The sequence below is a fragment of the Pavona decussata genome, unplaced genomic scaffold (genome assembly GCF_977016875.1).
Source record: "Pavona decussata unplaced genomic scaffold, jaPavDecu1.1 SCAFFOLD_49, whole genome shotgun sequence".
Taxonomy (NCBI): Eukaryota; Metazoa; Cnidaria; class Anthozoa; order Scleractinia; family Agariciidae; genus Pavona; species Pavona decussata.
The window spans coordinates 230,149-257,242 of NW_028145471.1; the positions used below are offsets into that span (position 1 = coordinate 230,149).

Genomic DNA, 27,094 nt, shown 5'->3' on the forward strand with positions numbered 1-27,094 from the left:
ATGCGATGTTAAGACAGATCACCGAGGCAGCCATGATAAATAACGTTCAAAAGAGTGTACTGATAAACTCCAAAGGTGAATAGAATTATGCCAGTATCACAAGGCTGTCGTCACAGTATAGGGAATGGACATTCATAAAGTCTAGCTACGGAAATGACTACATGGAACAATTATTGCGCAGAACTATGTTACCGGTATATTTTATATGAATATGTTCATGCTAGCTTCTTTTATTTGTTTGTTTGTTTGCATACCATAGGAAAAATAAGAATTTAAAATCATAATTGTGATAAGGCTTTTTCCACAACGATAGGAAGGGAGTGTATCCAATTTTACTGAGATGATGAACAACGACAAGTGGTGAAGGAAAACTACGAGGAGGTGATACTCGAGGTAAAAAACTGGCTCCGCATAATAGCTCCAGTAAACAAAATATTCTACTGTGGCCAGTAAGGCAGTTGAGAACAAATTAAAACCACCTTCGACTCGTAACACCTTTATTGGTTACAATGCATCATCTTGTACACGTTGCAGCATTACGTTTAATGCATGACATCTTTTAGACTTGTTTGCTTTAAGAAACATTAATGTCCTCTAGGTCGATGTCATGGTGAAACTTGTAAAGACATCTTCCGCTTGATCCATGCTTCTGTACCGAGAAGAGAAACCCGCGTTCATCGACGGCCATGCCAAACATTTCAATCTTGCTCTCTTCATTCCATTCTCTTAGGTAGCGGCGTTTGCCGTCGGCGGTGCGTTGGTAAACACCACTGACGCCGTTGGCCCAAAATCTTCCGGAAGAATAAAAGAGGTTTCTCTTGCTATCCATAGCTAATCCCCTCAATTCATTCATGCGTGAGCGCCCATCGCTGATATCGTGCCAGTCTGTTTTGTACACCTTGACTTCGGCAATATTCAAGACCTGGTTCACATATCTTTCACTGGAATCAGACGGTACCGCTCCTACTCCATCTTCTATTGTAGCCTGCTTCGTTTTCTCCACCAGCCAATCTCTCCCACTGTTTGAGCACCCAAGATAGTATTGATGTTCATACCACCAGTTCCTCGGTCTCCTTAGGTACCAGTCTAGGCGATCAAACAGGTCTGGCTCCGGCTTACCGTTATTCCAACGATAGTGCCGTTCGCTTGGCATTCTCCAGTTGAAAATAGCCCCGTAGTAATCAGCGTATGCAAACCGTTCTCCACAAAAAGCAACATCTCTTACGTCGGTTTTTCGGTCCTGATTTGAGAAAAGTTGTCGCATGGTATAGTAGTGTTCAATGCTGATTCCACTCGGTTCTTCTAGGTTCCCAGTTATTTTGAACAGCATGACCTTGCTTTCGCCTCCAGATAATTTGCTTTGAGCAGCTATTGCCAACAGCTTATGTTGAGGTTTAATACTTATCCCAAATGGATGGCAGTTTCCACCACATTCAGATCCGGGTACAGAAATTGTCTTGACCAAGTCGAAGGTCTTGGGATTGATGATCAAGATGTTTTTGGATGCAGGTTGGGCAACATAAAGAAAACCAGCGGAGTAGTGTAATGCACGAGCATTGGAGAATTTACTGCAGTCAGTTTGCACAAGTGTAGCAGGAACAAGGGCCAGGTCTCGTATAGCAAAGAGGAAGTCCTGCTGAAGCTTTCTTCGGTCTTGCGCAGTCGGGTCTTTGATAAATTGTTGGCAGAACGTTTGGTATTCAGGATCGTTTGATTTTGGCCACCAGGCGCATACCTCTGACATGGTGCTGTTGTAAGATGCTTCATCATTTTTGTACTTTAAGGAAGCAGCAAACACAACAGACGCGTAGCCATCTTCTTGATATCGAAAGAGTTTCCTTATGAAACTCCAAGTCAGTCTGGCAGCTTCCGTCGTAGATTTTCCATTTCTGAGCTGGACATCAAAGTAATGGGTGACCAGTCTCTCATCTTTTACCAGGTTAGGGATGTGGAAAAGGGCTTTTTCAACGTACTCGTCTTTTCCTGTTGTGCCAAACACTTCATTGATAAATCGCTGTTGCTTTTCTTTAGCCCGATTAGAATAGTCTTCAGCTTTCAAGTCGTTAATGACCTCCTTCCTCTGTTGGACAATGCTATCGATGTGTTTGAAGTACCATTTCCGTTTTGACTCCTCCCAGATATCTTCCACATCTCTCCTGACCGAGGTGACATCAGCTTGTATAGCATCCAGCTTTTTCTCCAACTCTTCGAGCTTTTGAGTGACTTCATCTCCACCGCAGACATCTGTAAATGTGCATACAGCGCCTTGGATAGCTGAGGCTACGCTGACAACTAATCCTATGACGCTCAGAGGATCCACAGCTCTTTTCTCTCTCACTGCCCTCTTGTCAGCCGATGTCTTTTTGTTGGGGATTTTGCTTTCAACGTGCGGCCAGTTGGTAATCAAAGTCAAAAGAAGCATCACGCGGAGATACTTAAAAACAGCCATGGTACAGACCAGTAGTACCTGTTATCACGGAAAAAAATCGAAACAGTTTGTTATGCTTCATCTAATAACCCATAAACCAGGCTACACCGCGGACTAAGGTCCCTTTTAAGGCGTAATCACGAAGCAGGACATGAAACTATGGAACCAAATCACCACCGACAGCGACGACTGCCTGCAAGACCTGCTACCGATGCAGAGGAACCGGAAGTTACGCTAACTACGTCCTACGAAGAGTTATAACAGAGCGCTTTGAACGCTCGTATACAAATAGATGGCTTTTCCAATTTTTGTAACTTTGATATAGTTATAGTGTTTTTTACCATTTTTGCTTATTGTGAACTTACACGTCTGATGTAAGTATGTACCAATTTCTATTTAATAAAGACTACTTACTTACTTATTTAATTAATATCTACACCATCTCTTTAAAGGAAAAACATCACATGACACAACATCGGACAACAATTATCCCCCTGATAACTGTCGACTAATTTTATGTCCGTCACCTTCTTCTTCTTCAAGGAAGAATGTCAAAGGTTAGTTCTTTACTGTTTTAACCTAATCATTACATAACAAAATGGAATAAACTGTTCAGTTTGCCTTTATTTACCTGCAATTACGCCGTGACCCTACTGTTGATTTGCAGTTTCCAATAGAAATAGAGCGCGTTTTAGAAATTAATTGGAGGATCGGAATATAACTGAACGCCTTCCTGGCCTACTGGTATATCTGGGAATAATGCTCTGTGCTGAAGATTTTCCTCAACATTAAAATAGTTTCCCTGAAGACTTCGCTTAGCGTCCACATGTTCATGTTTGGGGAAAGCAAGTTAAAGCTAATTGTCTGCTACTGTGTACTTGTGGGTCCACCACCTCTTGCAGTCTCGTTCTATGTTTGGAATTTTGCAGGGCGTTACAAACCGTCTACGCGTAATAACTTAGCATGACTTAATGGCAATGGCAACTGGGTCAAATATGCCAGAATATATCTTTGCCTGAAATTTTGCAGGCCGATGCAAACTTTTTACCTTACTGACTTAGCATTCTTTAAACCTATTAATGATTAGAGCAATAAAATTTACAAAATGTATTCGTCTAGAAGTTGAAAACGACTAAAGTGTCAGTGTATGGAAACAGAACTTGCTTGTTTCGTATTGTAACTTCACAAGAAGTTATTCAAAGTTTGGGGTAACGTTTCTCTGGAGTTTTGGCTTGCACCTCACCGTTCACTACAGTATTCAGGTGACCTGTTTACTGCAGGACCTAGGCACAAATATTTTTTTTTATTTGAGAGGTTTTTTCAATTCCTCAACAGAGAACTGCCATTATTTTGCCCCGCACACTTTTTTTTATTTCGAAGCAGCGAAAAAGATTAATACAGTTTAGAAATTGCAGTATCTGATTGCATATGTCGAGGCCTTTAGAATTAACTTTACGGTAAACATATTGGCCTACGTTGAATGACCTAGATTTAATCGAACGTTCAAATACATGTAGATTGCATTTAGTTACTCAGTTTGTAAAACTTCCCAGCTCAAAAGTTTAAGCACAGGGAAGTGCTCGAAACAGGTGCCAGCAACCGCAAGGTCTTTTTAAACAATGGTAATAGCAAGTGGGTTATTTTTACGAGATTTGGTCACTTTGTGGAGACAGAGGGAACACAGGGTCCGTCTTGGAAAAAGCAGGATTTTCTTGTGCAGACTATTTATCAGAGAAAATATATTCGTTAGATCGGCCCTACTGATACTATTGTTTTAGAAGCAACGATGATGAGAATTGACTAGAATTCACGAAGACAATATTGATGATTATGCATGATGGCTGACAATGATTATAAAATCCGTTAAAGTGCCCCTAACCCTTCAATTTGTTTTCTTTTGCTAGATTTCCATATATTTCAAGAACTCATTTTCGAAAAAATTTTTGAGAAATATCGAATCCTTTTTTTTTTTTACGAGCGCTAGAAGTGAAGGCAGTCTTGTCGATATTTTTACCTACCGTTCGCATTAGTCCCCCACTGGGGCAAATATGGAGCGTGACGTAAGAAAAGGACATCGTGCAAAAATATCCGAAGATTCGCGGTAATGCTTCAATTGTAAACAGAGAAAATGGTTGAAAAATGTGTGGGTTTTGGATGCAGCAACTCTCAAAATGTAGAGAAAGAATCAGCATGCATAAGATTCCTTCTGAATCCTTCTGGTGTCCTTTTCTTACGTCACAGCTAAGTAAGTGTCAAATATCGGACGCTTCTCATTGGCTCGTTCCTAATGAGCCCACGAGACAGAAATTTGTCCAGCGGGGCTTAAAGAGCGCAAAAATTTAAAAATGTCAGTAACTTTTAGCGCTCTTAAAATAAAAAGGATTCAACATTTCTAAAAAATTTTTTCGAAAATGAGTTCTTCACAGATATGGAAATCTACCAAAACAAAACAAATTGAAGGGTTAGGGGCACTTTAACCCAGTTTCACGACATTTAAAGTTTTATAAAGGTTTCAAAGGTTAAAAACACGTTTGCCAGAGGCGTAAGAAAGCTGTACCTCATGGATGCGCTTCTCGTAGTCTTTCATTAAAATCAATGAAATTTAAAGGTCTTCTTCAAAGAAAAAATGTTATTGTTCGAGCCTAAACCTGAAACGGTGCCTTTGGATAGTACTGCCCGATAGTTATTATTTACGAATGGTTACGGTTTAGCATTGTTCAAGGGTCTTGAGAGTTAGATTTACATTTTTTTCAAAAAAGGGCACTTGTCAGAATTTCCACAACCAAACTTAAGACCTTAAGATTTTTTTGTTAGGGGAGTGTGATTCAATGTTTTCGAAACCTGATTCATGAAATTACTCTCACATTTTCTACAGTTTGACAAAAGAAAAATTCTAAGGACTTTTCTGAAATTGAAATGCAGGTGAAATTTGTAAATGTTGCCTCACTAATTGGGCATTACGTTGCCTTTTTTGGAGTTTCTTGATAGCCAGTTCACAACACCAAATTACTTTACTACAGTGAACGTTTAAAAAACGTTGTAAAGATCTCAGGGAAATAAAATGCTGGTTTTTGACGGCATACTACGAATAAACATTATTTAAGGGCTACATCTTGACGATATGACGAATTTCTCTGAAGAATAAGCTCGATTTAAGATATCGAGGACTGAGGTTTTTAAAGAAAACTGAGCTGTCTTCGCGTAATAATATTAAGAAACATACGTTCAATGACTCTTAAATTCCAGAAAGTGAATTTTACAACGGCAAATTAAAGAAAACGTCAAGCATCTCCAGGCCCTAATTGTTCAAGTGGGTATATATAATCCAGATCAATCAAAATATATGTATATATATTTCCTTGTTTTTGTTTTAAAAACACTTAAAGTCGTTGAAAATGCAATTGAAAGAAGGATACTTTGTTTCCTAGTAAATGCCCTTATGTGAAAGTTAAGTTAACGTTCAAAGTACGCCCTGGAAGCGTTTATGCCAGAAAACCTTTATTGTTATCTAAACTCCGATGACAGTTGGCCGACAACGCAGAAATATAGCGACAGAGATAAGCATACATAAAATTAAATAAATTCCAATAAATGGACATCAAGCCATCATTGATAGTAAAAAATCAACCTTAGTTTGATAGTCCTAGATACGTGAGGAAATTTAACAAAAATACCAATCATTGCCATTATTTCTAAAAAAAAAAGGAAAAAAAGGGTAAAATGAAGAGCATTAAGAGAATAATACGAAATTACTTACCTAGTTTTTAGAAGACGTGTCTAAAGACTCTGATCACATAGTTTAACTGTAAAAAGTTATTATCGTAAAATGAAATCAATAATTGATCACTTTTAAGCCAATGAAATTTTTCCACACACGCTTTCCAGTGGGTGATCAGTTAAAATTTGATGGACACACACAACTGAGCAATCCAATAAAGGTTAAACAAAGCCTGTTAAACAAAATTAATCATTACTTAGTCATTATTATTTTGTCTATTTGCAAAATTTTCAGTGTCAAGACAAAGATAGAACTGAACTGGGTTAAAAAAAAAAAGAAGAAATAAGTAGTATTAACAATAAAAATAAAAGAGATATTACCAACGGAAGCTGGATTTTTTGAAGACAAATTTTTCTTCAGCAGCAGGTGCCTTTTCAAAAACACGTAATTAAAAACAAATGGAAATGAAGCAAGAGTTTTAGAACAAAATTAAAAATTACCTTTCAATTTGTCTTTGCGGATTTGTAACAAAATAGTTTCAGTGAAAGCCGGTTTTAATGAAAATAATCACTTGTTTTGAAAGTGAGAAAAATTGCCGAAAAATAGTTACTGATCATTTCTAAACCACTGAAATTCTCTCCAGACGGAATTTCCAGGAGGTGTTTCGTTCGCTTAATATTTTAAGAGAAGCACACACATTTTAACAAACGAGAAGAAGTTAAGCTAGACCTCTAGGACAAAATTAAAAATATATATATTTCCCGTATATTTGTAAGATTTAAACAAGACAAAAGCAGAAAACGGGGGGAAAAAATAAAATCGAAAGCGGATCTTAACAAAAGCAGGTGTTTTGTTAAACTTTTAAGATGGGCACATGTGAATTAACAACCATTAGAGGTTAAGCAGACCTGTGTCTATTTGTATTGTGAACAAATAACCTTATAATTTGTTTTGGCGGATTTGTAACAAAATAGTTTCAATGGAAGCTGGATTTTTAGAAAATAATCACATATTTTGATAGTGAAACAAATTACCTTAAAATAGTCATTTATCATTTCTAAACCACTGAAATTCTCTTCAGACGATTTTTCCAGCACGTATTTCGTCAAAATTTTAAGATAAACAACCAAAAATTAACAAATAAATAGAAGATAAGCTAGTCCTGCTAGACAAATTTCAAAAATCACCCCTTAATTTCTTGTCTATTTGTATGAATCTGTCAAGACAAAGGCAGAAAACAGGTGTAAAAAATAAAATAGGAGCCGTATGTTAAGAAAAAAGGTGCTTTGTCAAGATTTTAATATGGGCACATACGAATTAACAAACAAATAGAAGTTAATTAGATCTGCGTCCATCTGTATTGTAAACAACACATTGTTTCGAAGTTTAGTAGTTTGCTACTGTCTTTTCTCTCGATCTCACAAGTTCCCGGATTAACCAAAATAAGTAATTAAAAAAAAGATACAAATATAATTAAAAATACAAACAACACCGTGTGCAAACGAATGGAGGTTAAGCAACAGCTGTATAGGAAAATTAAAAATTACCTTTTGATTTGTTTTGGCGGATCTGTAACAAAATAGTATTAATAGAGGCCGGATGTAAATAAAATAATCACATCAATATTTTGATACTGAAACTAATTACCGAAAAATAGTCATTGCTCACTTCTATACCACTGAAATTTTCTCCGGACGAATATTCCAACAGGTATTTCGTCAAAATTTTAAGATAAACAAAAAGAATTAACAAACGAATAGAGAGTAAGCAAGACCTATTCTTGGTTTTCACCTGACGTCATAAAAAACTGAAATTCATAACTAAACACAGTTTTGGGTTTTTATCCTCATCACATATGAGAAAATCTAAATTTCTATCGGCTTGCTTGTTTTCAGCGGGATAGCATTCTTTGTTTTGAAAATAGAGCAGTTTGAATTTTAGATTTTTGTGCAGTGCGTGACAGAAGGATTGCTGCTCTAAACATGTCACGTACATGAAAACATCGATTCGCCTCGTGTTATTTTTAGGTCTGATCAGCTAACATTTAATAGAAGCGTTAATGTCAATGTGTGAAAGTTCAGCAGAGAGAAGAAAGGCTTTGAAAAAGCCAAGGTAAACCCCAGATGTTTTTGCTGGTTTCCGGCCGCCATGTTGGTGCCCATCAGACGGGGCACCAACATGGCGTCACATACTAAACTCTGTAATTTTCCGTGGTACATTTTCTCGAATAACTCGATTAGGAGATATCGCACAGCCCTGTGGCTTTCACACGTTGTTTATGTATCACTCTTCTACAACATATCAATTTCTTGACTTTATCTATTGAATGGCTGAGGATTTTATTTTTTCACTTGCGTGACGATGTGTGAGGTGAAAACCACTTATAAGCCAAAATTTCAAAACATACATTTTAGTAATCGCTCTTCTGTACGCTTTAAATTTTCGTACATTTCTTTGCCGTCCTCAGCAAAACAACAACGTGAAATGACCAAATCCAAGGCTTAATGGAGAACGAAAACACACGACTGTGAAGTTTTCAATCTCCTTCCTTACTTGAACGCCGTTTGTATCAGCTTTTTTCTCCGATACTTCGCCCACACTGTACAAGTTGAGCGAATTGGAATAATCGCGAAGTAGTAGAAGTATTTTCAAGTGAAGTTTTCGTTGCTTTTGCCAACGTCGTTGCTTAAAGTTCCTAATTTGTCGAAACAAAGGCAGAAAACTGGGGTAAACGGTGAGGCAGACCTGCGTCTATTTGGATTGTGAACAACACAATGTTTCAAAGTTTGGTAGCTACCTGTTTCTTTCCTCTCTCACGTGTTCCCAGATTTAAGCCGCCGTTACACGTTGAAACTTGTAGCTGAAACTTGTGTGCAACGGCGCTGCGAAACAAGTTTTAGCAGGCGTTGCACCGTGTAACATGGTCGGTTTCGTGAAACTTTTTCGAACTTCCGTTGCGAGACAAGTTTCACGAAAAGTAGAACGGCTTTCTACTTCTGCAACGGCTCCCAACAGTCGCAGTGGTGAAAAAACAAGAGTTTCACCGTGTAACACCACTTCGTGAAACTGGTCTCGTTCGCTGTTGCACACAAGTTTCAGCTAAAAGTTTCAACGTGTAACGGCGGCTTTACTGAAAAAAAAAAAACTTTTAAATACAAACAGTACCGTAATCAACAATGATTTAACAATGATTTTTTCGCCCTTGACAATGGCGCCAAGATGTCGCCGAAACGTCGGCATCTTCTTTTGTTAGTTTTTGCCTGTATATGTTTAAGCAGTACCGTGTACTGGGAACTAGAACAGGGTCTGCGAAGCGAGCCATGCGAGCCACCGTGCGAGCCATGCGAGTCACGCGAGTCATGCGAGTCATGCGAGCCACAGTGCAAATGTTAAGAATTTTTATTTGTTTTTGGACGAATTTTTTTCTTTGTTTTTTTTTTTTTTTTTTTTTTTTTTGTTTTTGTTATAATTTTGGAGAGAATTTTGCCTATTCAAAATCGCCCAAGATGCGCAAAAAAATAAAAACAATACGCAAAAATTTATTAAGGTTCAAGACTTCAGAAAAAAAATCCGAGAAAAACATACGGCAGCAACACTACTCGAATAGGTATCTATTGATACATGTCATTCATTGATATCCACGTGGAACTTCATTCAAGAAAAAAAAAAAAAAACAATGCTTCTGTTACGCTGTTTCTTTTCAAATTGAATTAAGTGCGACAATATTGACTTCGCTCATCTTTGAGTACTCATTTATCATACCTTACAAGTTTGGAATGACACTGACAATCAGCCCTGACGTGTCAATTACAGTCAACCCAGGTCACGCGTGAACAGTATTTCCAAGAATGAAATGAACATTCGAATTTCTCTTTGTAATGTCCGACGTGTGAATGGAATGTTGGACATTTCTTTGGAAATCGTTCCAAAAAAGACGCATTAGCTGAAAAAAAAAAAAAGATTCAAAATACTTATAATAATAATAATAATAATAATAATAATAATAATAATAATAATAATAATAATAATAATAATAATAATAATAATAATAATAATAATAATTATCCAGGGAGCCCACTCGCCTTGGCGGTTTTCAGTGGGGCCCTTGGGAAACAATTGTTATTCTTGAAATATTCAATTTTGCAGTGTAAAGAAAAATTCATAGCTTTATACCGTCAATAAGCTAGGGAAATTTATACGGGAACTCTGAAATCTCGTTGGCGACTTTCAAAACTGACATGTAAATTTCAAAACTCCGTTCAAATTTCAAAAATATCGTTCACGCGTGACCTGGGTTGACTGGAACAAAAAGTATCATGGTTTGCGTTGTCCCACTGTAAGAATTAAATATTGCGATGTTATTCATCTTGTTCCGATGCTCTTGTTCTTGTTCTTATGTGAATGTAAATACAACAAATAAAAATTCTTAACATTTATACCGTGGCTCGCATGACTCGCGTGACTCGCATGGCTTGCACGGCTCGCATGGCTCGCACGGCTCGCATGGCTCACACCTTGGCTCGCATGGCTCGCTGACTCGCAGATTTTTATCACTCACTAGAACACACGAGCTTTCAGTTGTTATAAACAAATAGTCATATCTATGTTTCATCCGTTCGATCCCTATCTGGCTCATAAAGAACATCTTTAAAGAAGATGAACATTTCACAGGAACGTAATGTTCATCGAACAAAAGGAAAAGGCTGATCCACGGCCTGGTCAATGTCTTATTTTAAGCTCACTTCAAGATGGCGGATACTTACTGTGACAGACTTGTTACTAACAAAATGACACTTTAACTGTCACTCCGGTTAGCGACATAGCACTGCAGTTAGCGTAAATAAATATCGGGTTAGCCTAAGTAGCTCTTCGTTTAGCCTAATTTAGCTCAGGCAGCTTGCAGTTAGCCTTTATATTAGAGGTAAGGATATCTTGGAAAAAATTGCAAAGCTGGCAGGCAGTCGCTGGTAATCTAATGGGAAGGCTCTCTCTTGGGAATCCGACAACCCTGGTTCGACTCTTCTTGGGGTCATCTCTTGGGGTCATCTCTTTTTCCAAGTTAGAAAAAGTAGAAAGAAGTAGGTAAGTGTGAATTTAGTATCCGCCATCTTGAAGTGGGCGTAAGAACTTGCTACTTCCGGGATTACTCGAAGGACTGTTCCACAGAATCTCTTTTAAGCGCCTTGTGCAACAAAATGAAGCAAAAAGAAGAACATATTGCTCGCAGCTTCCATAACAAAGAACACCCATTTCAAGAAAAGGGGTGCTTTGTCAAACTTGTAAGATGGGATTAACATCAACTAGAGCTATTGTAAAAAAAAAATTACCTCATAATTTGTTTTAGCGGATTTGTAACAAAAAAAGTAGCAATAGGAGCCGGATGCTAAGAAAATCATCAAATCTTTAATAGTGACATTAACTACAGAAAAATAGTCATTGATCATTTCTAAACCACTGGAATTCTCTCCAGACGAATTTTCCAGCAGGTGTTTCGTTAAAATTATCTTAAGATGAGGACACAAATTAACAAACGAATAGAGGTCAAGCAAGACCTGTAAGACAAAATTGAAGAATTACCTTTTAATTTGTGGTGAATTTGTAACATTCAAACGAGACAAAAGTAGAAAACTGTAGTAAAAAAATGAAATCGGAGCCGGATGTTAAGAATAAGAGGCGCTTTGTTAAAAGTTTTAAGATAAGTAAACACAAAGGCTGCATTTCTTTTGGATGATCCAGATCAGGATCAATGATCCAACACCACTCGGATCATGGTGCATCAAAAGGAACCGAGGAATAAACTCTGGCCAAGGATTCGTCGGTTCCTTTGATGCAGCATGACCCGAGTGAACTTGGTTAAGCAAGACCCGTAAAACAAAATTAAAAAAATTGTTTAATTGTTTTGTCTTTTTGTAATATTAAAACGAGACAAAGGAAGAAAACTGGGGTAAAAAAACGAAGCCCCATCCTAAGAAAAACAGTAAATTTAAATGTAAATGTTTTAAGCCCACACAAATTAATAAACGAATATAGGCTAACCAAGAACTGCAAGATATAACTGAAAAATTACCTTTTAATTTCTCGTCTTCTTGTAACATTTAAACGAGGAAAGGCAAAAAATTGCGGTAAAAAATAAAATCGAAGGCGGATCTTAAGCAGGGGCTTTGTTCCAAGTTTTAAATGGGTACATACGAGTTCAAAGCAAATAGAGGTTGAACATACCTGCATCTATTTGTATTGTGAAGAAATTACCTTATAATTTGTTTTGACGCATTTGTAACTAAAGGGTCTTAATAATAGAATCCGGATTTGAAGAAAATAATCAAATATCTTGATAGTGGAACTAATTACCCCAAAATAGCCTGTGATCATTTCTAAACCACTGAAATTCTCTCCAGACGAATTTTCCAACAGGTGTTTCGTCAAAATTTCAATATGAGCACACACAAATTAACAAACGAATAGAGGTTGAAGAAGACAATTTTTTTTGAAAAACTATCTTTTAATTTCTTGTCTATTTGTAATGAGAGACCTCACGAAAACACGACAGCGAGGTAACGACAACGCCGCAAAGCAATAGGTTTTTAAAAATGTAAATGGTCTCTTTAACAAAGAAACTTATTTTTCTCGACATCTCTTTAATCTAAAATTTCTTTTGTTGTCAAATCAGTTTAGTTAAGCCTGTTAAGCGGTCTAAATATATCCACTTGTAAAGCCACGTGTTTCAGTGATGGTAGAGGTCTGAACGTGAAAATTAAAGCTTGATAAAATTGACACGAAAGAAATGTTTCGTAGTAATGTTGTGTGACTCACGGATATCACTTTTTGCTACGATTTTAACTTCTTGAAACCAGCCAGCAATTTCTTGACAATTCATTCTGAAAAGAATAAGCTAGCCTTTAAAATAATGTTGTCACTTCTTTTACTGTGACTTGCTGTTAAACACTTTAAATTACTCTAGATATCATGTCAAACTTTGCACGCAATATGGAGTAAATTTATTGCAAGTCCGGTCCTTTCTTTGATAACGAGAAACAAGGACTTACTGAGAGCCACCTACGCACTACATTTTCAACGATACAGAGGCTTTTAGTGGTCTGGAATTGGTTATAGTTTTTACGAGTAACTGATGGAGTTGGAATGCCTTGGAACCAAATCCTACCTACATGTCTGACATATTTATATCGATCTTTGAACCAATTTAACTTCTTGTATAATTGTAGCGGTTTAGCATGATAATTTTTTAAGAACTCGTGTTCCGTGCTCATTCGCGTATTCTTCTTTGGCAGACCAAATTGATTAGCAGTGAAAATCATTGCGCCACGGGTACCTGATAATCAGGCACCAGAAACAATCATTAAATACAAAAAATACTCACTGGGAAGGAAGAGAAACGTGTGGCGCAGTATTATGCTACATGCCCTCCGGGGGAGAGGGCTTGGCTTCAAATCTACCTTGAAACCGAAGCCATCATCTTCGGTAGAGCTTTAAATTCCTTATCGTTGCCTCATCTTTTGTCAGTTATTATCTTAAGAGCGGCGGTCGGGAAAAATCGAGCAAAATCTGAATTTTCTGGCAAAACTTAGCGGAGTCGATTTGTTTCATCTTTTGTCCATAATAAGGTTTTAGTAAAGTAAGAATCGTGGTGTGGTTTAAATTGGCCAGAAACACTTGCGTTTTGAGAAAATCAGGAAAATCGATCGCGGCCTTGTGAACTGAAAAATAATTGAATTTAAAACCGGAAAATCACCACTTCCCTTAATTGCCTCCGCGTTTGTTTTAGAAGAAGCGTAGGAAAATCAGGATTCCTTATATCGAAAGACAATCTCTTTCTAATATGATAGCCGATGGATTTGTGGTTCTAATGATATCTGGCAAATTTAAACAATTTAAAACCAGCGGCATATTTTTACAGCTGGCGAACTGTGCAATGTAGTGCCAAAGTTCAAGCACACATTTCAGTATGTGGTATAACTCGAAATATTCTCACACTTAAGATTTCAGTAACAATTGCCTTGATGTACTTCATACCTTAATATCAGGCTGGGTTCTCCATTGAGATTTTCACAACAGATTGTTAAAGTTGGCCAATTTCAACCACGACACGGTCGGTTTGGCGGAATCAAATAAATCAGTCACCACAACAAATTTCCGGAACTTTCATTTTTGGTGCCTGTTAGCGGTTACTGAATTAGAACTGTTTCAGATCCTCTGAGAGTAATTATTTTTTGTCTTAAAGTTAATAAATGTTGCATTTCATTAAACACTTTGTAAAACTTTTGAAAGGGCAACCGGACAAGCAAAGGTCCTGCCGTTTTGCATTCCACCGTCCACATCCTAGTTTTCACGCCAATCCTATTATTCCCTTACATAACTCCCAGGCGTTCAACACCAATCTTCGCTCGGAGAGAATTATAATTTTCCCACCACAGAATTCAAACTGGTTGTTTGCAAATGTAGCGATTTGTAGATCGCTTGTTCATTGGAAATGGGATTTCTTCTTGTTGATTTACGGTCGTTTTAACTAATATGGGAGGTATAAGCTAGACATTTTTCAAACATGCCGTCTGGAGATGTAAGGAAGGACTTCATCGTCGCAACTACCGGCAATTATTTTGGAATTCAGAGCTCTGACAGTGTTTTGAACGAGATTCTTTCTTCAAAAGAGCTCAATACTTTCTTGGACGATGGTAATTCGCCTGTATTAGCCGCGAAATATGACGTTCACCAAGGAAACAAAGCGATCAAGTTGTCAAACGACGTCGAACCGAGCGATACAGCGGAGAAAGTGCTGGTCTTCTTTAAACTGCAACCCGAAGCGATCACACCGGATAACCTTCACCAAAACGTTTTCGTTTCATCCATGCTCTCCTCGCCCGTGAATACCCTGTATCATTCTGTACAGAAGGTGTTCGCCCCCTTGTTGCTGAAAGATGAAAAGTGGAGCCGAAATTTCGACCCGAAATTGCAGAGTTTGTTGAGTGAACTGGAAGCCGGTTTGGGGAGTGTGGTCCGAAAACAAGACAACTCGTCTTCGCGAGCCGCTAATGTGGGCGATGAAGATAATGTTGGTGGTATTCTGACTCCGCAAGACGAGTTTCAGTATTGGTCTGATGCCTCTGTATCGGGTTATGACCTGTCTGAGAGGGAAAGAGCTTCATTTTTTCAAGAAAGTTTTCAGAAAGGTGTGTGGTGACATAATGGCAGCTGTATAATATAAAGAGTTTACATCGTCGTCCATAGCAACTACCATCACTCAAGCTTAAATTTTCCGCTATCAGCGATAAGTAGGAAGACACTTGAGCTTATTTCAAATAGATAAACCTTATTCACTCGGTTTGGGAAATGGAAATCGTTTCCATTTAATAAAACCACTTTTGATAGTACAAACTGTACATGTAGCATCCGCCATTTTGAATATGAATAATAATCAGGGTAGTGATCATTAGTATTTGTTAGCTAGTGCTTCGATCCTTTTTTTGCTGCACATACGTTCTGTGGATCTGGGTATGGTCCAAGAAACAAATGCATTTTGCACTGTTGTTTATAACAACTGTATGCAGGTAAAGTAGACCTTTATAGCAACTTGGGCTACTGGGGCCAGGGCCGGTTGTTCGAAAGCCGATTAGAGCGGTTTTCTATTGAGTGTCGAAAGTAATTTCGCGTTTGCTTTGGTTTTTCATTACTACGCTCTGTGATTGGTTAACAAAACTTGTGCCACTTTCTCAACCAATAAGAATCCAAACCAAAACCAATCATGTTTTCGCCGCATGCGTTTTCCAGCGCTTGGCGTCAGTTACATGTATTTGCTTTGAATTCTGATTGGCTCGTTATGTTGTTTACATCTCTTGCGATTGGCCAGAGTATTTCACTCTGGTTTTGGTTTTACGACACTCACATTAATTATCCACAATTAAAAGTTAACCGAGGTTTTCAGCTCGCTCGCTAAAAATGTTCTTAAAAGCCAATTTTAAGCTAATGGTAAAGAAAAGTGTTCGTCAAAACGGAGGGACAAAAATCTTTCATTTGGCAAAACTTTAAACTTGAATCAAACTTCACGTTTACCCAGGATAAGCTTAACCGGGCTTTGAACAACTGGGCCCAGTTGTTCAAAGCCTGATTAAACTAATCGTGAGTTAACGTGAACTTTGATTCGAGTATATTTACATGTACTCATCTGTAGGAATTTGTCCAAAAGGTTTTTGTCCCTCAGTTTTGCCTAAGACTTTATTTACCATTAGATTAAAATGAGCCTTTAAAATCATCTTTAATGGGCGAGATGGAAACCTTGGTTAAGTTTTAATCATGGATTAGCGTTAATTAGCTTTCGAACAACCTGGCCCTGGAATCCAAAGATGGGTTTACTCATGCATTTTTCAGAGAACTCCAGGCTGCATTTTGCGTAAGATATGCCGAAGATCTTCGGCGTGGGTTTCCAAATCGCTTGGCATTCTGCACACTATTGTCATGGTCCGTTTTGGTGTAAACGGCGTAATACTGACAGTGGTAGTACCTGGCATTAAGGCACTGGCATGCAGAAAAATTATCTTGACTTTTGAAAACTTATGCAGTTTAAATGAAATGTTATTAAAAATATCCAGGATTTTCTCTCTCAGTGTAGGATTTAAGATCTACAGGCAGGGGGGTGGAGAGTCTTGGGGGTTGAGGTTGGTGTGGCAGTCTGCATAACGTTTCCCTACTTTGGTGGATACTTGGTATAGAACTTCGAAAGTCTTTGTGTAATTCTTTGGCGTGGGACATACATGAAATGCACCTTGGGAGATACTTTGGCTTGACTTGAAGGAAAAAAAATTGCCTTACATGTATGTACATTTTAATATAAATTATTTTAAAGCTTTTTTAAAGCTTTAAGATAATACTTAACAATATTTATTATTGTAAAGTATTATCTCTGAAAAGTGTATGGTTACCGCCAATTTCTGTTTGGATTCCCTTGCTAAGATCCGCTTTTCCCTTATACTCGTAAGCAGTGCAAAATATCTGTGTTTTAGGAGGCACAGTCCTTACATGTCGGTCCTAAATTAGTGGCAGATACAATATATAAAGCTATGAGACTCATTTGGGCAATAGGTAATGAGGTCTAGCCCAACAAAATGAATGAGCACTGGTGGGTGTTTCATCAGTGCCGACACTTAAATCCAGGTAAAGTCAGCTTTACTCTGAACAGTTTCATATGAATTTAACGCTGAATGGTAAAAAGAAGTTATTTTTATTACAATAGATAAATTTTATTCATCCTTACAAGTAGGTGTATATTGTGCAGTTCCAGAAAAAATCCATACATGTACCCATCCCATGGAAGGTCATCGGGAATTCCTAGGGTGATGGGGGTCTTAAAAGTAAAAATTTTAGAAGCATTTAGTATGAAGCTTAAGTGGACTTTCCTGGGGGGAGGTGGGATGCAGTACAAAAAAAAACTTTCTGTGGGGGTAGTATGGATATTTTCTGGAACTGAACATCATTTGAGTTTTATCATTATCCTTTTGCAGGAAATGTGTCTCAAGATTTTTCTAACCTGGATACACTGGACCTTGATGACACCCTAGAACTTCTAGAGTCCACCCAAGATTCTCTTGATGAGATCTGGAAGCAGGAGGATCACAAGCCTTATTCCGAGATGCGCATGAAACATCTTCTGGATGTTATGGCTGGCGCTCTCGCTCGTTATGTCCAACGGAAGCTGGGAATGCTAGACATCTGGCATGACTCTTTCCAGCAAGTCAAAGATGCGATGCGCAAAGGAATTACCGTTTGCGAAAGATGGGTTTCCACTTGTGAGACACTAACCTCACAGTACTGGAAAAGGTTTCCTTCTCATCCTTGGAGGGGTGAAAAATTTACTCCTGAAAATTTGTCCCAGTTGGCTGCAAGGCTAGAAGAGGTACAGTAACTTACTTGTACCTGGGTAAACTCTCACCCTGCCTTTTGGTAGTACAGCTGTACATGGTATAAGAGGCAGGGTGGTTTGGGGGTGATAATTTGAACAAGAATTAAGTAAATAAGTCTGTAAAAAGTCCCCAAAAACCGACAATACTATTAGGAATTAATCTGAGTTGCTTTGAACTTCATATTTATGGAAGCAAGGCTTAGTGCAAAGCTCTTCATGTGAAACTTAGTTTTGTTTTCATATAAATGACTAATTTTCATAATAAAAGGTATGTATGAAGCCTCACTTTCATAAAGTGGGTTCAAAGCAACTCCGAAATGCCCGATAGAGTACTAAAGTGATAATGTCGCAAAAACTAAATTTAATGAAATAATCGGATAATGCTGAGATATTCTGAAAGAGCATGATGAAAAATACCTACAGTAGTTGCCAAAAGTTAATACCTTATTGCAATTTGGGAATGAGATACATGTATTGGCACTGTTAGGCTCTAATTGATGACTCCATACAAATCCTTCTAATTTTACCTGAGTTCTAAACATTTGGAATAAAATAATGTTTAAGTGGAAATTTGGCTGTGAAATCTAAATTGCTCCAAGTTGCTGTTATTTGGAAAAAGGAAAAAGGACTTGACATTACCAGATAAGAAACATTATTTTTGTGTCTACTTTGTTTTATCTTGAGGCTTAATTTCGAAGTTTTAGCCTACCACTTTTTCCTAACTTCAGTACTGTTATAATTTTTAATTAAAGGAAAAAAAATCATCTGGGCTAATTCTTAAAATGCCAGCCTCAATTAGATCAGAAAATAAATGAAGGAGTGCCAGGAAAAAAGTGCTAAGTGACTTCTGATATTTGCTAGATTCTCCTTCCAAATTTTCTTACATTTGCTTGTGAAACAAAAGGAGAATTTGACCTAACATCAAAAGTCACTTAGGGCCTTATTCCACACACCTCTTCAAATATCAAACTACGATTAGAACTAACATGATAACCTGTCTGTTTGAAAAATTAAAACTTACTTTTTAGAACATTTTGGATTTCATGGGCAAATTTCCACTTATTACTAAAACCTGTTCCAGAGTTGAAATGAAGATTGGGGTTGAGTTTTAAAATTTCCGTTTAATCAGAAATTGGAGCCCATCACAAGAAAGATGACATTGAAATAAGCCAGTTTATCAAGTTTGAGTTTCTGTTGTTAGATTGCAACCAGCATGTAGAAGGCTCTCAAAAAGAGGAAAAGAGACCTTGTATGGATTCAGGGGCCAATGCCATCTCAGAATTAGAGACATTTGTATGGAATTTGGGTGACCTTTGACAGGTTACAACCTGGTTACTATACAATGAAACACAACCAAACTTGGTAAACTTACTAATTTTTATGTGATCTTCCTGGCAATGGGATTCATTTCTTCATATGACACAATTTGAACAATGTTTAAATTAGGGCCCAGTCCCTTGGTGAACTTTGGAACAGGCAATATAGTGTTTGACTAAGGCCGTCTTTTGTTTGAATTTTAGGTCCTGACTTTGAGAACAGTTCATGAGCAGCTGGTGCGTCTGCTGTCAACCTCAGAGAGACAACATCTGCGGACATCAGATGCCTTCTCTCCTTTCTCTGGCCTGAATCCACTCCATCATAACCCCTACACTGAGCCTCTATGGAGGGCAGCTGTATTGCAGTATGAGAGAGGAATGGCTCCTGCTGAGCAGAAGATAGCAGGCAAACTCCGGCAGCAGCTCTCTGATCTCTCTGCCAAGTCGCATCAGGTACAGTTTGGTGTCCCAAGCGTGACAAAACAGAAACAAAAAGAATCCAGAGGGAAATCATTTTGTAAAATGTCATCAAAAATGCAAGATTCACTATCATGGCAACCATAAAACACTGATGATTGGTAGCTTTAGGGATGTTTTCAATATTATTAGTAACACTTCTATCAACCAGTCCTGGGGTGGTTTGGCGGGGTGGTGGAGGAGGTGGGGAGGGGGTTTACTCTCCTACATTACGTAAGTTCAAGTATGTGTGGCGCCAAAGGGTACGGGATTAATTGAAAATAGGGTATAGATTATAACCATTTTGGTCTGAAAGTCTGAAAACAAGTATTGGTTTTACAGAAAGGAGTATCAGATTGTATAGTCAATAGACCAGCTCTGAAAATGTCTATGAATTTAAGAGGCCTGCAGATCTGAAAAATGGTACTCAGGAAAATTACATTTTTTGGTCTGAAATGCATTGTACATGTAGGTTTTAGTTAGGGTTTGGTGAACAGAGCTGGACACCCCTACCAAAAATTTTAAGTAGTTTCCCCCTGGGTAATGACTTCATTTTTGTATACATGCAGTCAGGTACAATACAACAAGGCTGAGTTCCAGAAAATATCTATACCCTCCCCACGGAAGGTTTTTTGTTTTGCACCCCCTCCCCCCCCCCCCAGAAAATTCCAGTTCAGCTTCACACTTTGCTTATAAAATTTTAGCTTTTAAGATCCCCGCCCCTAGAAATTTCCAATGACCTTCCATGGGGTGGGTATGGATTTTCTGGAAATTATCCACATTTATCATTTATGCCTCTCACAGTGTATAATCAAGTATTTATGCTACAACTTTTGTATTTATGCCCAAATTCTGTGACATTATTCTTGTAGCTTTTGAGGGAATTTCAGCGGTACAAGGAGCTGGTGAAAAGGCCAAGCATAAGTAAGGAACTGGCTCCTGAAAGGTAAACACAACTTAATATGATATATAATATGTAAGATTAGTATAATTACCCAGGTGATTATAGAGATTCTGTTGATCTCATATTTGGTTGAAATTTGTGTCATATCCTGTTATTGTTTTTTATTTGTTTTTCTCTGATAATCACCTGTTGGAGTAATTTAATTCTAAAACAACTATTCACCTCAGTCTTAGTAATATAGGAAGCCTATAGTTAATAAGCCCCAGGCTTCTATATAGGCTTCCTGGCCTTTAACACATTTAATATTGTAAATAGTTAAGTAGGAATATTGTAATTAGTAAGAATATTGTGTGTCGTCTATAATGTATTTATGTTGTATTTTTTGGTTAATGGCAAATAAACGAATTGAATTGAATTGAATTGAAAGTATTATACAGAGTATTAATTGGTCCCGATGGAAACAGTTAGTTTTGTTTTCGGAGAGTCCTGATGTTTCCCAAGACAAAGTTGAAGGAAACAATTCAGGGCTCGAGGGACAACAAAACTAACTACAGTGTACACTGTAGTTTCCCAAGGGACCATGCATTAAGTGCTGTGTTATATATTTAGACTTTTCCTTCAACAATCACAGCAAACAAACAAACAACTGAGAGGGAACAACTGCGGAATTGTATCCCGGTCCGGATACATTTGTATTTTGATCAGGGGCACGTGACCAAGAATCAACCAATCACAATGCACGTTTTGTTGTGTGAAAGTCTAGGTATATAACAATAGTGAATATTGCCTTTGACTTCGTCTAGGGGAATATTCACCAATATTTTCTTCGCCGGCGAATAATTGTGAAATATTATTGATATGGATTAGGCCTACACTCTATTAAAAAAAAAAATCGATGATGCCATTGATTTATTAGATGTCACTTGAAATTAAATGAATGTCTAGGTTAATGGACATACAGGTATTCACATGACTGAATTAGCAGAAATGTAATGTGAAAGTTTCTTAGAGGTGACAATAGAGCAAATGTAGAAGTTTCAGAAGTTCACAATTTTTACTAGCCTCCCACGCAGACGTTTTTAAGGGTTCGTCACGCGTTCCTGCCCCACGAACGTCTGCTGAAACGAACAGCCACTTCCGTTCGTCGGCAAATTGCCTTTGTCTGAACAGACCAATCAGCATTGACTCATTATGACAAGTAAAGCCACTCACATACTGCGAAACAACGGAAATCATCACCCATGGAGATATTTTCGCTTTCAGACGTGCATGTAGTTTATACGATTGAAATTTTTCCTTCCACAACACCCTGCATTTTCTTCAGTGATTTCACTGAGAGAAGCGGCAAGAATTCTAAGATTTGCCAATTTGTCTACCTGGTCTTTCATAAGATTTACAAGTGGCGAAACCACAATAACAATCAGTGACCAGCAGCTTCAAGAATTGTATGTAAACAAATGATAGAGCTTGATAAATAAGTAGCTTTCCATAACCAGTTGGAAGGTTTACGAACACATCAGTTTTCTTCTGCGCAAATTGCACTATGACTTCTCTTTGATATATACGCATTCAACTCCCTTATACCAAACGTTTGGCCGGCACACATGACCAAAAACCACATTTAAGTCCGCCATCCTGTATAGGGTAATATTTTTAATATCAAACACGAGTTTACCCAAAGTTGGGAAACGGCTCCTGATTGGTCCGCAGTCGACGAACAGAAGTGGCTGTTCATTTCAGCAGACGTTCATGGGGCAGGAACGCATGACGAACGCCTAAGAACGTCTGCATGGGAGGCTAGATTTTTACAAACTAAGAAAAAATAAATTAATGATGATGTTGGATATGTACTGTTCACACTCCATACATAGCTTTGTATAATCTGCAACTTTTGCTTTTCAAATTTTCTAAGATTATATTATATTTACAATCCTTGATGATGTGAACTTGATAAAATCTTTGTAATAATATTTTTTGTCTTTCAGGGAGACATTACTTGGGCAGTTGACAGTTTATGTGAAAGGTATCCGCGATGACTTTATTTCCAGAACACAGGATTCTTACTCTGGTGGCAAGGATGGCAGTGGTCCCCCACAGGGACGAAACATGCCTGAGATTGTCAACAATATTGTGTGGGTCAGACAACTGGATTCCAAGGTACAGTATGAACAATGATTACAGCCATGCCAGTCACAAGGGTATCTGGGTGCTCTATGAGCAAAGGGGTGATTAGGGGGAACTTATTTCTTTGTGATGCTGAAACTAACCTTGTGAATGTCCAGAGGGGTAGCAATGCTCCAGTCTCTTAAAAAGAAGCAAATATTTTGTTTTATCAACTGAGTTTTTTTGACAGCTTTATCCCTTTGTCAGTGTGAAGGCTAGGACTAACACTTGCTCTGACGAAGGGCTCATACTTAAAACATCCGCTCTCAAATCTCTTGACCCTGATGAAAAGATTCTTCAAAGATCCTCATTAAATCCTTGAGGACCATGAAGGATCTTTGCAAAGATCTTTGCAAGATCTCCTAAGATTCTTGAAAGATCCTCGTTAAATCCTTGTGGATCTTGAAGGATCGTTGCAAAGATCTTTGCAGGACTCTTTGCCAGGATCTTTGAAAGATCCTTGCAAGATCCTTTTCAATTCCTTAAGGATCTTTGCAGATAGTGTTACAAGATCTTGCAAAATAATTAATGTTATGTAGGATCTTTGAAGATCGTTATCTTTAAGGATCTTTAGCAGGACTTCAAAGATCATAAGATTGAAGATCCTGTGCAATTTTTTACCAAATCAAGCAGAGTTTATTCAGTCAATTGGAAGAGACACAGAATTTTGTTTAGGATAAAAAGAATTTGAGTCATTTGGGCTCCTTCACCCAATTATACAATGTATTATAGGATTTGGTTCCTGTTAGAGTTTTTAAAACAGTGTTTAATTTATGAGTGTCCTTGTTACTTTTATGCAATAACGTCTGCCCTTCCCCCTTTGTCCTGGGATGATGTTGAGTCATGAAGCGGATGATGAGTTGTTCACCATCACCATTTTAATGCAAAATACACGTATAGTGTACTGACACACAATTTCCTTATTTACATGTAGGTGAAAGAAACATTGAACACTGCTGAGAGCCTGTTAGGAGACCTGTCAGGTTTTAAAGGTTTCAAAAGAGAAGCAACTGAGCTCGCAGAAGAATTACAGTCCTACTGTAAAGATCAGTTTGAGAGCTGGGTCAGTGAAATGATGACAGCTATTGATGATGCCAAACAACCTCTCAGGTAGAGCACTAATTGACGAGTGACAAGGGCTTGCTTTTCATTACTTTTCAAAAGTGGCCCACCAAATCAGCCAATTTGTTTAAATAGAATGCATTGTTCCTGAAAATTTCATGCTACTCCATGCACATTTTGTTTACTTTAGACCAACCTCTCAGGAACTACAATTTAGCTTCATACTTTCTATTGAAATGCTGGCTTCTGAGACCTCTCTCCCCACCCCTCAGAATTTCCAATGCCCTTCCATAGGGGAGGTATATATATGGACATTTTCTGGGAACACAGAATTTACAAACTTTGAGCTTGCCAGGCTCACCTAATTCTTCGAAAATGGCACATCGTGAAAATGATATGCACCATTTGAAAGGAATTCAGGGGATTGAATTTGTAGATCTATATCATTGGTTTGGCGTGGCAAATGGAACTTAGTACATTAAAAGTTTTTGCATTGAGATTTCACATCTGTTGCAAATACATCATCCAAATAAATGTAACATACACTGTGTCAACCATCTCCATGTACTGTAATCATTCTTTGTCATGATATCAAGAATAATTGACTAGGCTTTTTTTTTTTTGCTTCACTTCAGTGATTGGAAAGAAGTTCAAATAAATGTACATACCTGTATTACTGTACTTTTAAAGGTACCTTACATTGTACCATTATACTTTTTAAGCTTGCAGACAAGTGGTCGTCTAATGGACCTGGACCACAAGGATGGGAAATTAAGAGTGCACTATGGAGACCGGCTTGTGACACTCATGAGAGAAGTGAGGCAGCTCTCAGCTCTGGGATTTGCTGTTCCAGCCAAGGTACAACAGACAGCAAGTACAGCAAACAAGTTCTACAGGCATGGAATGATCTTGAAACAGGTGAAGTTACATGTAGTTTTATCTATTTAGTAAGTACATGTACTGGTTAGAAGGGCATTCATGGTGTCTAAACGTGAGTTCATGCACTGGCTTTCAAAATGGTGATTATGGAAAACACAATAGAGTACACCATGTACATGAAGTTGAGCAGTCCCATACAGAAACTATGTTACCATAAGCAAGAAGATAGAAGAAGCAACAATGTCATCTTGTGAACACTCACTCATTTTTCTTCTTCAGAAATACAAAATTTTAACTTTAATGCTACATTGATATCCACTGCCTTTTTTAGTAACCAAGACTTTATTTACTTTGAGATATGTAATTACATTAATTTAGCTTCTGTTCAATTGTAGTTTAAGAAATTTTTTTGTAGTTTTAGTAGTTACACAACCCCATAAGCCTTTGTCTTTAACTATCATCATGTTTAAATAAAGGTTATTCATTCATTTGTTTGTTGGTGTGTCCATCCGTCTGTTCATTCATTCATATTCGTTCGTTCATTCAATCAATCAATCAATCAATCATTATCAATCATCAATCATTTGTTTCAATCATTTATTTCAATCGTCAATCATATCATATATCAATCATATCATATATTTATTTATTTCAATCATCATTCAATATAGTGAGGTGTAAGGCCACATTTTGTGTACACAATCTTTCCATTGTCCCTGCATTGCCCCCTAACATTAAATGTACACTAGCTAGTCAGTCACACCTGAGCCCAATAACATGCATCAGTGAGTTTAAAATGCATTATAGATTTGTGAACAGTTTAGGGAAGTGGACAGCAAAATGACGTTATGTGAACGATGGATGTTTTACATAACCCAAACAATTTGCTATTTTCTGATAATCTACTTCTTACTACAATTTCAGGAAAAAGAGGACAATTTTTCCTGAAAATTTCTGTTCAATTTGATTGCCTTAACGGAATTTCTGTTTTTTGTTCAATAGTGGGTTGGAATAAGGCAGCACAGCAGGTTTTGGGGTTTCTGAAAAGTTTATTCCAGGATCTACCGTATCATTCAATTCCACATCTAGAATTTATGGAAGTTTGGTCAAGTGGAAAATGTCCAACTTAACAGCTAGATGTAATTAATTACACATTTTGATGCAATGTTCCATTTACATTACCTTTTTGCGGATTTTATTACATAAAAACAACGATAAGAAGACTTTAAATAGCAGATGGTATTAAAAATGCATAAGTAGCTTAATCATAATGGCCGAACACAGTAATTTGCTGTAATCTTCCCTCAGCAGTCCTGTTGGGTAAATTTTATTGAACCAGACAGGTTTTCTGATTCTTAGCAGGCAAACCCCCAAGTACCAAGTTTAATGTTTTTTCATATGTTAATCTTTTACAATACTGTTTTTTCCAGGTTGCACATTTTTATAACACAGTAGATGAGCAGATGATTCCAAGCCAGAAGCCAATGATGTTAGACTCTGCATTAGCTTTTGAACGTCTAGTAAAGAACCCTAAGGCTGGCTCAAAAGAGGGTGGAGGAAAGACCCAGGTGACATGGGACAACCCGCCTGAACTGGAGGCTTACATTGACAAGTTACAGGCTGCTGCAGATAAACTGACATCAGAGAACAGGAGACTTCGCAAGTGCCATCATAACATCAGCGACAAGGTAAAGTAATGTATTGCTCCGTTATGCCATCTACAAATCCAAGCCTTCTTTAACGACAGCATAACTAGATGTACTGACGTCCGATCTCACCCCACAGAAATGTAAACCGCCATGAGACTTGGTGATATGTGCGGTTTATAAGAATTCATTCATTCATTCATTCATTGTAATGGGAGGTAACTGCAAACATTCCTTCAGAACATGATCTCAGTGTGATACTACTGTATAATATTGGTCTCCCTCTAAGAAATGACTTGGCAATCCATCCTGATGAGACACTGTAGTTTGTTAGCAAATCTGAGCAGAGTTTCTGATATCTGTTTGTTGAGGAGACATTTTCCTGAGCCATGAGTATGAGGTTGAACTATTTCATTCTCACACACTGAGGGTGATGAGGTAGGTGGAAGAACCTTGAAGGTGATACCCTTGAGTATGTGCATTTGGCAAAGTGGTCATAGGTGCACTGGAGGAAGACTCACCTTCACAGTCTTGGAAGTTCTGTATGCAATTTTATTTACAAATTTTATTGCATGCAGAATTTTCACCCTCTCGTCTTTTGGCCTACTGTAGCTGGA

At 37.7% G+C, this 27,094-nt stretch overlaps 2 protein-coding genes across 2 annotated transcripts in view; one reads left to right on the forward strand and one right to left on the reverse strand.

The window, feature by feature from the left end:
- Positions 1-410: 410 nt before the first annotated feature.
- Positions 411-2,449, reverse strand: LOC146481463 (uncharacterized). The gene has a single exon (XM_085108251.1). It carries the CDS (start codon positions 2,447-2,449, stop codon positions 575-577), a length of 1,875 nt encoding a protein of 624 aa, XP_084964377.1. The 3' UTR covers positions 411-574.
- Positions 2,450-14,558: 12,109 nt separating this feature from the next.
- The window catches only part of LOC146481464 (cytoplasmic dynein 2 heavy chain 1-like), a 73,363-nt gene continuing 60,827 nt past the window's right edge, over positions 14,559-27,094 (forward strand). The window contains exons 1-8 of the mRNA XM_085108233.1: positions 14,559-15,328; positions 17,654-18,045; positions 19,572-19,820; positions 20,696-20,769; positions 22,713-22,884; positions 23,825-24,000; positions 24,675-24,870; positions 26,262-26,519. Of these exons, the coding sequence (XP_084964359.1) occupies positions 14,704-15,328; positions 17,654-18,045; positions 19,572-19,820; positions 20,696-20,769; positions 22,713-22,884; positions 23,825-24,000; positions 24,675-24,870; positions 26,262-26,519 (2,142 nt within the window). The 5' untranslated portion in view covers positions 14,559-14,703. The remainder of the gene's footprint in view (positions 15,329-17,653; positions 18,046-19,571; positions 19,821-20,695; positions 20,770-22,712; positions 22,885-23,824; positions 24,001-24,674; positions 24,871-26,261; positions 26,520-27,094) is intronic.

What these genes read in the sequence shown, in the direction of transcription:
- LOC146481463 (XM_085108251.1), bottom strand. Translation starts at nt 2,449, where the DNA reads ATGGCTGTTTTTAAGTATCTCCGCGTGATGCTTCTTTTGACTTTGATT.